Source organism: Manis javanica, chromosome 13 (assembly GCF_040802235.1).
Source record: "Manis javanica isolate MJ-LG chromosome 13, MJ_LKY, whole genome shotgun sequence".
Lineage (NCBI taxonomy): Eukaryota > Metazoa > Chordata > Mammalia > Pholidota > Manidae > Manis > Manis javanica.
Window position 1 is genome coordinate 83,188,594 of NC_133168.1, and position 15,134 is coordinate 83,203,727.

General features: G+C 52.9%; 1 protein-coding gene across 9 annotated transcripts in view; it reads left to right on the plus strand.

The window, feature by feature from the left end:
• The window catches only part of MYO9B (myosin IXB), a 96,554-nt gene that overhangs the window by 13,511 nt on the left and 67,909 nt on the right, over nucleotides 1-15,134 (plus strand). For all 9 annotated transcript variants that reach the window (XM_073219940.1, XM_073219943.1, XM_073219942.1 and 6 more), the window contains exon 2: nucleotides 1,882-2,777. In XM_073219940.1, coding sequence (XP_073076041.1) covers nucleotides 1,938-2,777 — 840 coding nt within the window. In that variant the 5' untranslated portion in view covers nucleotides 1,882-1,937. The remainder of the gene's footprint in view (nucleotides 1-1,881; nucleotides 2,778-15,134) is intronic.

A 15,134-nucleotide genomic window follows, 5' to 3' on the forward strand; every position in this document is an offset into this window, starting at 1 on the left:
ACCTGGCTTGGGAACACATAAACTGTCCACCTGCCACAGCCTTGCAACGCTTCCCATGAACCTTCTGTGGTCAGCTCGTTCTCTCAGGGTTGGCCCAGGTGAGCAGCACCACCTGGCACTTCTGAACACCTGACACAGAATTCCAACTGTTTCCTTGCTGCAGCATCTGATTGGGCTCAAGGGATGAATATTTTGAAAAGAGAGCAAGAAATTTTAAAAAGATGCACTCCTGGGAAAGTGGGTTTTTTCATAATCCACTCGATTTTTTTAAACAGCTTATTTGGTATAATTGACACACTGTAAACTCTTATTTAAAGTGTGAGATTTGATGAGCCACTTTCAGACACCTGTGAGCCCACCACCACAACCAAGATAGTGAATACATCCGTCACCCAGGAAGTCTTCCCAGGCTCCTTTGTCATCCCCCTGCCCCCCAACCCCAGGCAGCCACTGATGAGCTTCCTGTCTCTACAGATTAGTTTGCATTGTCTAGAAATATATATGCGTGGAATCATACAGTATGTACTCTTCTTTTTAAGACTTTATTGAGGTGAAATTCACCTTACATACCCTCTTCCCTCCTTTTGCTTTCCTGTTGAACAAACTCCTCTTCATCATTCAAAACCCTTCTTAGATGTTGCTGCCTGCCTAAAGTATTCTCTGTTTCTCAGGGATAACAGCTCCTCTGTGCACTTTGCTAATATAGCCTCACATTTGTTTGTGTATCAGCTTCTCCCGCTGGGCTCCTAGCCAAGGTCTGGTTCATCTTTGTAGCCTCAGCCACACTTGGGTGGCACACAGTGAGCCCTCACATGACAACACTGCCTTTATGTCTCCTCCTTCAAGACAAAAGGAGCTGTTGCTGCATTTTCTTTTTCCCACAGTACTTCAGAAGCAAAGGTTTTTTTTAAAAAACTTTTTCTTTGGAGTCACTTTAGATTTATAGGAAGGTTACAATGACCTACAGAGAGTCCCCTCTACCCCTCTCCCAGCTTCCCCAAATGTGAACATATTACATTATCAGGGCACGTTTGTACAACTAAGAAACTGACATTGGTACACTGCTATTGACCAACCTCCTGACATTTTTCAGATGTCACCAGTCTTCCACTCATGTTCTCTCTATGGTCAGGGACCCCTCCCAGGGAACCCCATTGTATTTAGCTGTCACATCTCCCCAGTCTCCTCTGGTCTGGGAAGGCTCTTCAGTCTTCCATTGTTGGCTCATGACCTTGGCAGTCCTGGAGAGGATGCCCCCACCTGGCTCCATTTGACGTTCTTGGGATTAGAATGGGGTTGTGAGTTCTAGAAGCAAATGCACTCTAAACAGTTCTCGAGAGTGAGTTTTTGGGAACTCTCCTTGACACATTTTTTCTGTAAAGGACTAGAAAATAAGTATGTTCAGCTCCCAGGCCTTAAGTTTACTATCTGTCACAACTATTCATTTCTGCTGTTACTACAAAAGCCAACCAGAGATGTGTAAATGAGTGCCATGGCTACATTTCAATAAAATTTTATTTAGAAAAACAAGCAGTGGGCCTATCACAGCCTCTTCCCTCCTTTTGCGTTCCTATTAAATGACCCACTCCTCACCCTTCAGAACCCCTCTTAGATGTTGCCACTCACCTAAAGCCTTCCCTGGCTCTCAGGGGTAACAAGGTTGGGTCTTGGGCGACTCTGGTGATGTCAATGCAAGAGCTGCAAACCTTGGGTCAGAGGTCCCATTTAAGGTCAAATGGAGGCTCTTCTGTCCTGGCTTTTCAGGAGAGCCCTGTCAGCAGCCGGGGATTTGAGCTATGGGTCTGAGGTTGTTTATCTGGGGGCAGATGTCAGTGTCGCTCTGCCCCCACGACTCTGACCGTGACACCCCCTGTCTTCCAGCTCCAGGACACGCACCCTGAGCCTGGAAGGCATGCTGAGGCCAGGCTGCCAGCACGATGAGTGTGAACAAGGCGGGCAGCTCCAGCTACCTGGAGCAGGCAGCCTACCACCTGCACATCTACCCACAGCTGGCCACCAGCGAGAGCCAGGCCTCGTGCTGTGTGACCGCCACCAAGGACAGCACCACATCCGACGTCATCCAGGATGCCATTGCCCGGCTGCAGCTGGATGGCACCAAGTGCTATGTGCTGGTGGAGGTCAAGGAGACGGGTGGGGAGGAGTGGGTGCTGGACGCCAACGACTCGCCTGTGCATCGTGTGCTGCTGTGGCCGCGGCGGGCACAGAACGAGCACCCACAGGAGGACGGCTACTACTTCTTGCTGCAGGAGCGCAACCCGGACGGCACCATCAAGTATGTGCACATGCAGCTGGTGTCCCAGGCAACAGCGGCCCGGCGCCTGGTGGAGCGTGGGCTTCTGCCCCGGCAGCAAGCAGACTTTGACGACCTGTGCAACCTCCCTGAGCTGACAGAGGAGAACCTCCTGAAGAACCTGAAGCACCGCTTCCTGCAGCAGAAGATCTACACATACGCAGGGAGCATCCTTGTGGCCATCAACCCCTTCAAGTTCCTCCCCATTTACAACCCCAAGTACGTGAAGATGTACGAGAACCAGCAGCTGGGCAAGCTGGAGCCGCACGTGTTTGCGCTGGCCGATGTGGCCTACTACGCCATGCTGCGGAAGCGTGTCAACCAGTGCATCGTGATCTCGGGTGAGAGTGGCTCTGGCAAGACACAGAGCACCAACTTCCTGATCCACTGCCTTGCTGCCCTGAGCCAGAAGGGCTACGCCAGCGGCGTGGAGAGGACCATCCTAGGCGCAGGACCAGTGCTGGAGGTGAGCAGGCAGCCTGCGGGAGGTCCCTCTGTCTCAACATGAGGGTTTTGTTACTGTCCTGGGTCCAGCAAGGCTGCTGCCCTGCTGAAAACGGTTTGCTGGGCCCACGGTTCCCTGGACATAGGAGAATGGGCGAGCCACTCAGAGCCACCAGGGAAGTACCAGGGTTGGTCCAGGGGCAGGGGAGCAAAGGGGAAAAGCGGGCAGGAGGCTCTGTTGTGGTTTTTGCGGGAAGAAACAGGCGAGACAGGGTAAGCGGGCTTGGCTGATATGCTCGTTTGCCAGTGTGGATAATTTCGGGGCTCTGGGGTACAGGGGCCACCCTGGCTGTCTGTCACCTGGCCTTGCAGGAGGATAGTGGCCCGGATGTAAGAGCCGGATAAGAAGCAGGGCCCCGCAGGCCCTGGGTCAGTTGTTGGCATTTGGAAGGTATGCTTGCGGGCGAGTCCTTTGCTCTGTCTAGGAATTGGCCAGTACTGAGGGGGTCAAAGCTTCAGAATATAGAAACTAAAGAGGCCTGGTTAATAAAGCCACCTGTGACCTCTGTGGGACAGCAATCTGTACTGTAGGTGTAGGACCCTGAAAGAAAAGGATGGCTTGTCCAAACTGAAGAGTCTGTGATGGGGCATTTCTGGCAGCAGAGGCCATGGGGTGGAAAAAAACCAGAAGGCGTGGTCAGGCCAGGGGCCTGGGGGTCAGTGAGGCAAGCAGAAGGGGGCTGCCTGGCATCACTATAGAGATAGCAGGAGAGGAAAGGCCCTCCTTGCAACGTCCCCATTGGTCAAACCACATGGAAGCCATTGATGGGTCGCATGGTGAGCTTTCTAAATTCGGGGGAAGCAGAAGTGTCTTCAAGATTGGGGTCCACAACTCTGCGTTTTTTTCTTCCTTTTATTTTTTAAATAAGATGGTGTAATAAATACTTTTAAACAATTTATTTTAATTTGCTACCTTCAGTAATCAAGCTTCATTAAATACAATAGTACAAATTGTTATATGTCTTAGAGCAGGTTCAGGTTAATAGACACATTGACAGGACAGAGAAGTCTATTACTAACCTCTTTTCTTAGCGTGGTAGGCAGTACATTTGTTAAAGGTGGTGAGCTGACCCGCATTATAATTAACTAAAGTCCACAGTTTACATTGGGGTTCACCCTTGGTGTTGTGCATTCTGTGGGTTCAGACAGGAATGTGTCACAAAGGCTCTGTTACAGGAATAGTTCCACTGGCCTAAAAGTCCTCTGTTCCTCCCTCCTTGCAGCCCCAACAGGCCATGATCTTTCCACTCTCTCCCTCATTTTGCCTTTTCCAGAATGTCGTGCAGTTGGGGTCATACCACCTGTCACCTTTTCAGACCTTCTTGCCCTCAGCAGTATGCATATAAGGTTTGTCCCTGCCTTTTTGTAGCTTAAGACCTCACTTCTGATTGACACCCCATTACCCAAATGTGCCACAATCTGTCCATCCATGGGAGCCCAGGCCCTCCCTCCATAGAGTGGAGTGCAGGGGCCCTGCTCTCTGGAGGATTGGCCTCCAGCGTCTGGCCAGGCCCCCCATCAAGCTACAGGTATAACTCAGCCCCCTCGGAGGGCTGCCATGAAAATTCTCTGAAATCATATATAGGCAATACCTGCTGAATATACTTAGTTCCTCTTTCTCTCTGATGATCTCTGAGATCACCCACAAGAAATTAATTGGACTTGTACAGCCTGGTCCCATGCCAACATGCACAGTTTTCCTTGTTAATGTTCCTGTCCTCTGCCCACATTGCCTCCTCTGTTCTAATAATCTGATCATCCTCCAAACAGTTCATTCACATCTGCCATGTGCCAGGTGCCATTCTAGGCTCTGAGCTATAATGTAGCCGAAAGTGACAAAATAGCCTGCCCTCATGGAGCTGTCACCCCAATGATGAGGCAGGCAGCAAAATAAAGAGCAGGCCAGATACAAGTACACTGGTCAGGCCAGAGGAAGAAGGGGGCAGGAGGCAAGCAGGTGACACTGAGCTGGGCACAGGAGGGTTGGTAAGCCATGTGGCATCTGGGAGGCCATAAGGTGCAACGGCTGGGAGGCTGGACAATGCCTGGTGTGTTGGAGCAAGGAGCAGGGCGGGAGAAAGGGGACAGGGAGGTGACAGGCAAATCGTCTGGGGCCTTGTGAGCTATGGCAGGCTCTGGTGGGAGTTAGAGGGTGTCCCTGGGTTGAGCAGACTCCATCTCAGCCCCAGAAGTCAGCTCAGTGTAGCTGCCAATGACCCCGCTGCCTCCCAGCAGTGTCTGGGGGCCACAGTGGGTACTCTGAGGCAGAGTGTTGGTGCCTGGCCCTGCGGTCCCAACTAGCACGAAGCAGGCCGTCAGTGATGTTAGCTATGAAGCCCAGGAACAAGAAGGTGGACCCAGTGTTTAGCGAGTCCAGCATTTTGCCAAGTGGGCTGCTCATCTGTCATGGAACCAGGCAGGCAGCTGGGTGTGCCGACGCTTGGTGAGGACACCGGGGGGACAGGATTGACACCATGGCACAGCTTCCTTTTGTAACTGAGGGCCATCCAGGGCCAGGATGACTGTTCTGGGGCTTCCATAAAAGATTATCACAGATAAGGGGGTCTTAAGACAACAGAACTTACTCTCTTATAGTTCTGGAGGCCAGAAGTCTGAAATTAAGGTGTCAACATGGCCACACTCCTGCCACAGAGCATAGAGGAGGTTCCTTCCTTGTCTCTTCCAGCCTCTGGTGATCCCAGGCATCCCTTGGCTTGTGTCTGCATCACCCAGTCTCTGCAACTGTGCTCACATGGCCTTCTCTTCTGATAAAGACACCAGTCATTGGATTCAGGGCCCACCCAAATCCAGGATGACCTCATCCTAACTAATTACATCAGCAGGGACCCCATTTCCAAATAAGGCTACATTCACAGGTTCCAGAGCTCAGGACAAGGCTGTGTGTTTTGGGGAGACACAAGTCAACCCCTAGGCAGCCCCTCTGAGTGACAGATGGTGGTTTCTGGGGCCTTTTTCCTTGACGAAACCCACAACCCCTCCCACTGGTCTCCAAACTCCTCCCCTGCAGTTGCCGGGAGGGATTCTGGCATATTCTTCGAGGGCTGTTAGTCACCCTCCGTGGTAGGCGTCTGCAACCATGACTCAGATGCCTCTAACCTCACCCGGCTGCCTCCCTGGAGCCTCGAGCTTCAAGGCCAAATTTCCCTAGTGGTTAAGAGCTGCTGGAGGGCGGCGCCCACCCTGCCAGCTTCCAAAACAGGCTTGAGCCAAGTCCACGTCAGCCATAAACATGCATCCTGGGGCGACTGTTTGGAAAGAGAGGAGATTGTTTTAGGTGTGGAGCTGGGCTCCTCAGCCAAAGTGCCACTGATGCCTGGGGTCAGGTCATCCACTGTGGCGGGGCCGTCCTGGGTGCTGCAGGTGCCGAACAGGAACCCCTGGCCCTCACCCACAAAGTGTCAGTAGCTCCTTTCCCCCCTCCTCCCAGCTGTGGCTGTGACAGCTGTCCCCCAGACATCACCGAGTGTCCCCCAGGGCAAAATCTCCCCCAAGGGAGAACAACTATGCTAAAGGATCCTTTATTAGAGGGGCTGGCCATTTAAAATGTAAGTTCTAGCCATTCTGAGCTAAATCAATAGTTACTTTCTAATAACAGAGGTAATTAGTTATTTGGCCTTTGGGCCATGGTTTTTATCCCCCTATTCTGAGTCCACCGGATGGCTCTGCACATTTTAAAGATGAGACATAGTGCCAGAGAGGCACGCGGGTGTTTGAGTGTCCTGGGGCTGAGTCACAAAGCACCACAGTCCAGGGGGCTTACACAGGAATTGGTTCTCACAATCCTGGAGGCCAGAAGTCTGAAATCAAGGAGGATTCCTACTGGAGCTGTGAGGAAGAATCCACCCCAGGCCTCTCTCCCGGCTACTGGTGGCTGCTGGCAACCCTTTGGTGTTCCTTGGCTTGTGACCACATCAGCCCCATGCTGCCTCCATCTTCACCCGGCCTTCTCCCTGTGTCTCTGCGTCTCTAACTTCCCTTCTCTTATAAGAACACTTGTCACTGGATTTAGGCCAACTCTAAATGTAGAATGATCTCATCTTAAGGTCCTTACTTTAATCACATCTGGAGAGACCCTGTTTCCAAATAAGATCCCGTTTCATAGGTTCTAGAGATCAGGAGTGGGACATACCTTTTAGGGGGACACAAGCCAACCCACTGCAGTCTGAGTTCCCCTGAGACCACACTGCAGGCAGCCACAGCCCCACCAGGGTCGGCACTGGGCCTGAGCCTGAGTCATGGTACCTCTCTGCGTCTTTGTGAAAGATTTCCTCTCTCAGCCCCGGCCACAGAAGCCCAACATCGGCACAACTTGCAGTGTTTGGGACTTTTTCTCAGCTCCCCAAAAGGAGAAGTTGAGTTGTTTTGAGGTTTGGGTGTCAGTGGGCGCCCCCACCCCAGGGCCCGGGTTGCAGCCTCGCTGTGCAATTCTGACCAGAAAACAGGAAGGGGGCACTGTGGAAAGCTGGTTCCAATCAGCTGATCTGCCCACCCCTGCAGCTAACTGTTACTGTCACTGTTTCACACGATGTCACTCAGCTGTGCTCAGCAGCCTGCCCGCCCAGCCACCCCGAGGAACATGTTGTTTGTATGGACTGTTTCTTGACTCAGAAACACTAAAGGTACAGAAGGCAGACTCACCGGGACTGTGAGCGACCTGGCGTTCTTCCTCCTCCTGTCTGGGACCCATTGCCTGTCCCAGGTGCCCTTGCTGGTGACTCCAGGTGCAGCAACCCCAGGCAGCAGCCCCTGGGCTGGCCACAGACCATGCCCGGGACATGCTTGCTTCTTTGGGCCTGCAGACCTCAGCATCAGGGCTGTGGGCAGGGTGCTTAAGGCCCGGGTTCTCTGTTTCTCCTGAACTGTAGCAGTGCCACCAGTACTGATTTTTATATCTGGGTAATATTCCACTGTGTAGATGGACCACATTCTCTTTATCTTTCACCAGTTGTCTCAGGACTTCCTTCCCAATACACATGGGGTTTTAATTTCAAAAGCAGAAATGAAATGAGGATATTTACTGGCCTGCCCATTTTCCCAAGTGGCCAGAAGCTACTGTGTGCCAAGATTCAGGGTCTTCCTGTAGCCACCATGGCCCAGCCCACATCCCAAGCTGCCTGGTGCAGAAGGCCGGTAACCTGAACAGCTAGACATCGGACCCAGGGGGTCCAGGAGCTCGCTGTTGCCCCGACACACCTCTGTCCTGGACTTGGTCCTGAGCACCAGCCACCCTGAGGGGCCCCACAGACCCAGTCTCATGTGATCCCAGACTTCCCTGACACCCATTCTACCTTCTAAGTCTGTTCCCACTACCCTCCATCAGCACCAAGCTGGCCCACCCCGCAGGTCACCCAAAACCACATGGCGTCTTCCACCTTGACCTTCGCCCTCAGGGACAGCTGCCCAGGCCCGCATCCTTCCCTCATAGGAGGTTCTCGAGTCAGGGTGTGCCTCTGCAGTTAGGGTCTCTGTTTAAGAGCTTTATCGAGGTATAATTCACCTATTTAGAGTGAATGACTCAGCATTATTTTAGCATATTTACAGTTTCATGCGACCACCACCTCTGTCTGGCTCCAGAACATTTTCATCAGCCCAAAAGGAAACCCCTCCCTCACGAGCAGTCACTCCCCCTCCCCCTCCCCAGGCCCCCCAGCAGTCAGTGATCTGCTTTCTGTGTCTATGGATTTGCCTGTTCTGCACATTTCGTATAAATGGAATCATATACTCTGTGGCCTTTTGTGTCTGACTTCTTTCACTCAGCGTGATGGTTTCAGGGTTCATCCACATTGTGGCATGTATCTGTGTTCCACACTTTTTTATAGCTGAGTAATATTCCACTTTGTGGATGGACCGCATTCTCTTTATCTTTCACCAGTTGTCTCAGGACTTCCTTCCCTCTGTATGGGTGAGTCTGTGGTTGGATTTTCTCTTAGGCCCCTGCTCCGGTCAGGCTGGTGTCCCCCCATCAGTGACAGGAGAATGGACAGGGTGGGCACATGTGGAGATGATCCCATGGGGGACTCTCAGGGTTGACTGAGCCTAGCTGGATGGGAGGCGAGCAAAGCCATGGCCAGCTCTCTGCTCCGGGTGTATAGGCCCTCTTGGGCATGCATAGGGCTGGATGGGGGCAGGTAGACACGCCTCTTTCTGTCCATCCGTGCCTGTCACCTAACTGCATGTGCCTGCAGCACCTGCTAAGACGCCGGGAGCCAGAGCAGGTCTGGCATTCAGGAGCAGTGGGCTTCGGGAAGCAGACATGCTGTTGGACTCCCCAAGCCCGGGTAGCAGAGCTGCAGAATCCGAGAGGGGAGAAGGCTGGGTCAGAGATGGCTGCACACTGCTTACTGGGGCTGCTGCTGGAGTGCTGGTGAGAACTATGTTCTGGGGAGCTTTGTTCAGGGAGCCCTGAGCACAGGCAGCTCACAGACCCCATAAACCCAGCACTTGCTGGGCCTTAGGGGGCCACCCAGTCACACAGCCCAGAAGGCTGCACGATCAAGAGGGGTTGGGAGCAGGTGGTACACCGGGGCACCTCCTGGCCAGGCACTCACCCCGTCCCTTGCGTGTTAGCTGCAGGAGGAGGTGAGTTTGCCACAAAGTAAGAGCAGGTGTGGAGAAAGGAGCAGGTGGCCAAGGACAGGCCTCCAAGGACCCGCTTCAGGGTCATAGTGGTAGGGAGCTTCAGGATGGGGATGGAAGGAGGAAAGTCACTGGGTCCCCCACCCGCAAAGGAGAGCCAGGGCATTTGCAGCAGGAGGAGTGTCGGCCAAGAGCCTTTACCTAACACTTGCCTCTCTTCCAGGTCTGAGAGCCCGAAAGGCTCAGGCTGTGACAATAAGCAGTGAGTGTGGGGAAAGGGCATGGGCTCACGAGGTCTGGGGCAGCCCCACGGGGCAATCCAGAGACAGCTATGCTGGCCAGACAGGTATAGGGGTCTGCAGGCACACACTGGAGCCCTCCAGGTCTTCCTGACTTGGGGTTGAGCTGGGTGAGTGTGCAGCTTGCAGAGGGGTGTGTGTGTGCAAAATCCAAGTTTTCAGAGGTTGTCCCCACCTCCCGGCCAGCAGTCAAGCCTCAGGCTGGCCTCGGCCATCCTCAGAACTGGATGGCTGGAAAGCCAGCACATCGACCATTGGGTTCACCCATGGACAGGGGTGTGAGAGTGAAAGCCCAGATGGGGTCCTAGGGGAATGGGGGGCAGGGGGTGGCGAATGGGAGAAGATGCTGTGTGACCTGGCGGCCAAGATGAGAGCTGGAGAGGGAGGTACCCATCGCCTCCACCCCAAGCAGCTGCTGGGAGCTAGGAATTGAATCTCTGGCTGCTTCTGTCCCCTGCGTGCCTCCTCAGGAAGTTTGGGGAAGTAGCCTGGGGGCCCCAGGTCAGCAGAGCAGCCCAAAGGAGGGTAGGAGCTGAAGCCGGAACTCCAGGCAGAAGGGGGACAGGGGCAGGGTCAATCATACAGGGGAAAAGCCAGTGACTAAGGCCTTGTGGGGGGTGGGCTTCCAGCCTTGCAGACCGAAACGTGGGGGTGAAGCTATGCTTCTTGCACTGCTTATGTCTGGGCCAGTCACTCTCTGTGGGGGGTCGGCCTGGGCACTGTGGGATGCTGAGATGTCAGTAAACCCCCCTCCCATACCCCCATTCAGGATGATCAGAAACCCCCAACTATCACCAAGTGTCCCCCAGCCCCCAACCCAGGAGCAGCATTGTCCCAGTTGAGAATAAGTTTTAGGCTAACCATATGCAAAGAACAAGTTCAGTGTTGCAGATGTTTCTGCCTGAATAGTTTCAGGGTTTTGTTTAATAACGTTATGCCCTTGTAGATTGACATCAATCCAATTATATTCAATTCAGTGTGGCAGGGTGGCTGGTGGGCAGGGGTCACAGTTGCCACTCTTGATCATGACCAGGAAGAGGTGGCTGGTTCTGTTGCTGCTGCAAGGCCAACTAGCACCAAGCAAGTGGTCACTGACCACCAGGACCAGAAATCTGTCTTTGTCACTGTTGCCCAAAGCACACTTGGGTGCAGGGGTTGGGTTGTCCACCCAAGAGTTTGATCTTCCAGGCAGACTTTGAGCGATGTCTTGTGATGATATTTTAGACCTTCTCATCAATGTCAATAAATGCGGTAGCCCATTTGAGACCCCCTCTGAGCTGAGGAGTCACATGCTCCCTGTGGGTTTGCTTGCAGAGGAACATAATCAAAGTGGGTAGTGGCTTGCTGATTCACTTAGCACTCGTTCTTGTGCCCTGGAATCTTGTCATCCCTCCACCCATCCTCTGGGGTGACTTTCTGAACCTAACGGCTGGTGTTGGCTGAGGTTTGACTCATTAAGCGTCTCCCTAACAGGAAACAAGCCAAGGCCATGGTAGTTTTTGTTGCACAGCATGTATGGTTATCTGTCCCACTTTGGCAAAATTGTGGTGCATTTTATTATCACTTTTGGTGCCTTCTGGCTGCTTTCTTTTGCTTTTTTCATATAGTGCTTCATTTTTTTAGTATCTTACTTGAGCTATAATTTCTTGTATATAGCAGGGATTGGCAAACCATTAGCCCACAGGTTCAATCTGTCCAGGCCTGTTTCAATAAATAAACTTATTAGCATATGGCCATGCCCATCCATTTATATATTGCCAGTGCCTGTGTCTATAAATCGTTTTATTGGTTCACAGCCACACCCCCTCATTTACATGGGCAGCTTTCATGCTATGATGCCCACTCAGAACAGCTGCCACAGACAGCATATGGCCTGCAACACCAAAAATATTTACCTCCTGTCCCTTTACAGGAGTTTTGCTGACCCTTCAGGTCTCTGCATGCACATAGAACATTCCAGAACTTTACACAGGTGCCCTCTTCTCACCTTCTGCTCAGGTCCCCCTACCCAAATATAAGGAAACCAGGCACCCACTGTCATTCCAGAGGACCCCTATCACCAACTCATCTTTCCGGATTTGTATCTGTGCCATGTACCAATGTGTATATTCAGAAAACATCTACCCACAATGGGGTCTGTGATGTTGTCATTTATAATAAGAAATATATATTTGGTCTTCATCCCATTCCTGCCACAGAGTTCCTGAAACCCTTGGAATTTCCTGAATAGAATGATGAGGGTGTCTTTGTTATGTTAATGAACTTAGAGCGCCTAAGGATGTGGGCTACTTGCCAAGAGAATCTCTTTGTGATTGGAGGGGTAGAATTCCGATCCTACCCCACTGACCTCAGGGGAAGGGAGAGGGGTAGTGGTTCAGTTGTCCCCAATGGCCAGTGACTTCATCATGCCTGTGTAAAGAATCCCTCTGTAAAAACCTAAAAGGAAGGCATTCAGAGAGCTTCCGGGTTGGTGAATAGGTGGAGATGGGGGAAATGGTGTGCTCAGGGCACAGAAGCTCCGGTCTCTTCCCCACACCTTGCCCTACGCATCTCTTCCATCTGTCTATTCCCAAGTTACATCCTTTAATAATAAACCAAAAATCAAGTGAGGAAGCTCTGATCCCAAGTTCTGTGAGCCACTGTAGCAAATCAGTCAAAGCGGAAGCACTGGTGATGACCTTGGCTTGTAGTTTGCATCTGATGCAAAGGGTGGTCTTGGGGGACTGAGTCCTGAGCATGTGGGACGTGACACTTTCTCTAGGTAGAAAGGGTCAGAATTGAGTTGACACCCAGTTGGTGTCAGAGAGTTGTTGGTGGGTAGGAGAAAACCCACAGTCAGGACGGTGTCAGAACCACAGGGTCTTAAAGCAGTTTGGAGGGATTGGGAGAAGAGGACTCAGGTACAGCCATGCCGTAGTCTGATGAAGTCCAGCAGGGCCAGCCCCCACCTTGCAGCTCTGTGGGGGGCTCTCTCACCATCTGGAGTGCTCACCTGCTCTGTGTCACCCAGCTGGAGTATTTTCACAGCTAGGGTGTTTGAGCTCTGGCTGAGGGTGGCAGGAGCCGTGGGACCCCATCCCGCCTTATATCCTCACGGAGTGCCCTCAGTGGGTTTCCAGCCACACTCTGGGTCCTGAGGCCCCCTGCATCCTGCCTGCAGGACAGCACGGTCTCCTTGGGGCACAGTGAGATGAGGGCACTGAGTGAGACCCCAGTGTCACCTGGATACCCTCTCACCAACCCCTGGATCCTCCATGAGCTGCTGGGAGAGGCAATGTAAACACGGTGGAGCAGACAGGGCCTGATGGGAAGTATGTACCCAGGGCCACAGCACCCCTAGAGGAAGCTGGCGTCCATGGTGTTGGATGTGTTCCCAGGAGGATGCATTGGAGCTCACAGCTGGGGGATAATTCCACCAGAGAGGGGAGCCAGACGATGGGGGCCTCATAGGACAAGAGGGTGTCCATATGGGTACAGAGAGGATCCAGGTATCCAGGGGCCCCTGGGAAGGGGCAGCCCCCCACCACTCTGCCCATCCTGGACCCTGCACACCCACCAGGCTGCCTTTCTGGCCTGCTGCCTACAAAAAGGCGCAGAACCCTGACGCTTTGCAACAGCCAAAGGGGGAAGTTACATTTTTGGGAACACTACATCTCAGAGGAAAGTGAAATTATGGGGTATATTTTAAGCACCTAGCAAGGCCTCCTTGGAAGTTGCGGAATGAGTTGATTGCAAGGCAAAACATGGAGTGGGGCCCGGGGCACCCCCTCCCACAGCCGCTGCCCTTTCTGAAAGTTCTAGGTACTGGGCATTGGTCTGACTGTCTGTCCGTCAGCTGCACCTGCCTCACTGTTAGGGGCAGGGACATGGCCGAGCACTGAGCGACCACAGGGCCTGGGGGCTGATTTGTTTCTGAGCAATTATCCAGGATGGAGCCGCCCCAGGGACCCATGCCCAGTGTCACTAGGGAGCTGTCCGCTGAAGTTTCCTCTGTGTCAGTCTGTTACCCACCAGCCAGAGCCAGTGCCTGAGAACAGGCTCCGCAAAACCTCAGTTACCTGACACCCCAGAGGTGGCATGTCTGGGGAAAGGCAGAGGGATCGAGCCTGAGGCTTGCAGTCACTTACCCAACTGCTACCTAACCCTGTGCCCCGGGCTTCTGGTTGCTGACCAGCTCCTCCTTGATGGAGGGGAGAATGGCACCAGCTGGCAATGGCCAGGTGCCTGAGCCAGAGTGTTCCAGGAAGCGGGCTCCTGGGAGACACTGGACAGTATTATCACCCTCTAAGGCAACTTGTGAGAATTTACAGGGTTCTATAGGGAGCTCCAGGGCAACTAGTTTTTTGTTGTTGTTGTTATCATTAATCTACAATTACATGAAGAACATTATGTTTACTAGGCTACCCCCTTCACCAAGTCCCCCACACACACCCCAGTACAGTCACTGTCCATTAGCATAGTAAGATGCTGTAGAATCCTACTTGTCTTCACTGTGTTGCACAGCAGGGCAACTAATTTTTTAACTGAGTCTACAGCTCTGTTCTCCGCCAACAGCAGTTCTGCCCACAGGCAACATCTAGAGACTGGCATCTGGTAGGGGGATGCTGCTCAGTGTTCTAAGATGCACAGGGCAGCCCCCTCTGCAAAGAATGATCTGGCCCCAAGTGCCAGCAGTGCTGAGGCCTAGAAACCTGTGCTGGTTTAGGAATGTTGAGGATGGGCAGTTGAAAATCTAGCCTGGGGCTCCTGACAGAGTCAGCAGGGAGCTGTGTAGAACCTGGAACCACCACCTGGACAGAGCTGGTCACTGGGAGGTGTGAATGCCTTGGAGATTGTGGGGAGGGGCAGAGGGAAGGTGACAAGAACTCGCAGTCCCAAAGGTTACATCCCCAGTTCTTCCAGAGTGCCTGGACAGGCTCCTACTCAGCCTGTGACTGTGCTACTTCCACCAGAATTTACTACCTGCAGGACCTCTGAGCCAAGAGCTGCCTCCAGCCAGGAAGCTGGGAATGGGACCAGGCAGTCCAGCTCAGCCATCTACCCACTCTGTGACCTGCAGTAAGTAATCTCTCAGCTCTGACTCCTGATCTCTCCTGCCCCAGGGCCTTTGCACATGCTACACCCTCAATCTGGAATGTTCTTGTCCCCATCATCTAGCTGAGTCCCACCCCGAGGTCTGCTGAGAGAGTCAGGGAGAGATCTCTGCCTAGCAGGGTCATGGCAGAGGGCCAGCACACGGTGTGGCTTCCACCACCCCACACCCTGAGGCTCTGAGTGTTTATTTCTTACAGCAAACCAGTCTAGTTCAGTAGCTCCAGGTGTCAGCTACGGAAGAAGAGCAGAGAGGGAATGAGTGCTGAGATGAGGTTTCGGTGACACCCAGGTAGGGGGGTGCCCCATGGGGAGCTCTGGGCAGCCTCCTG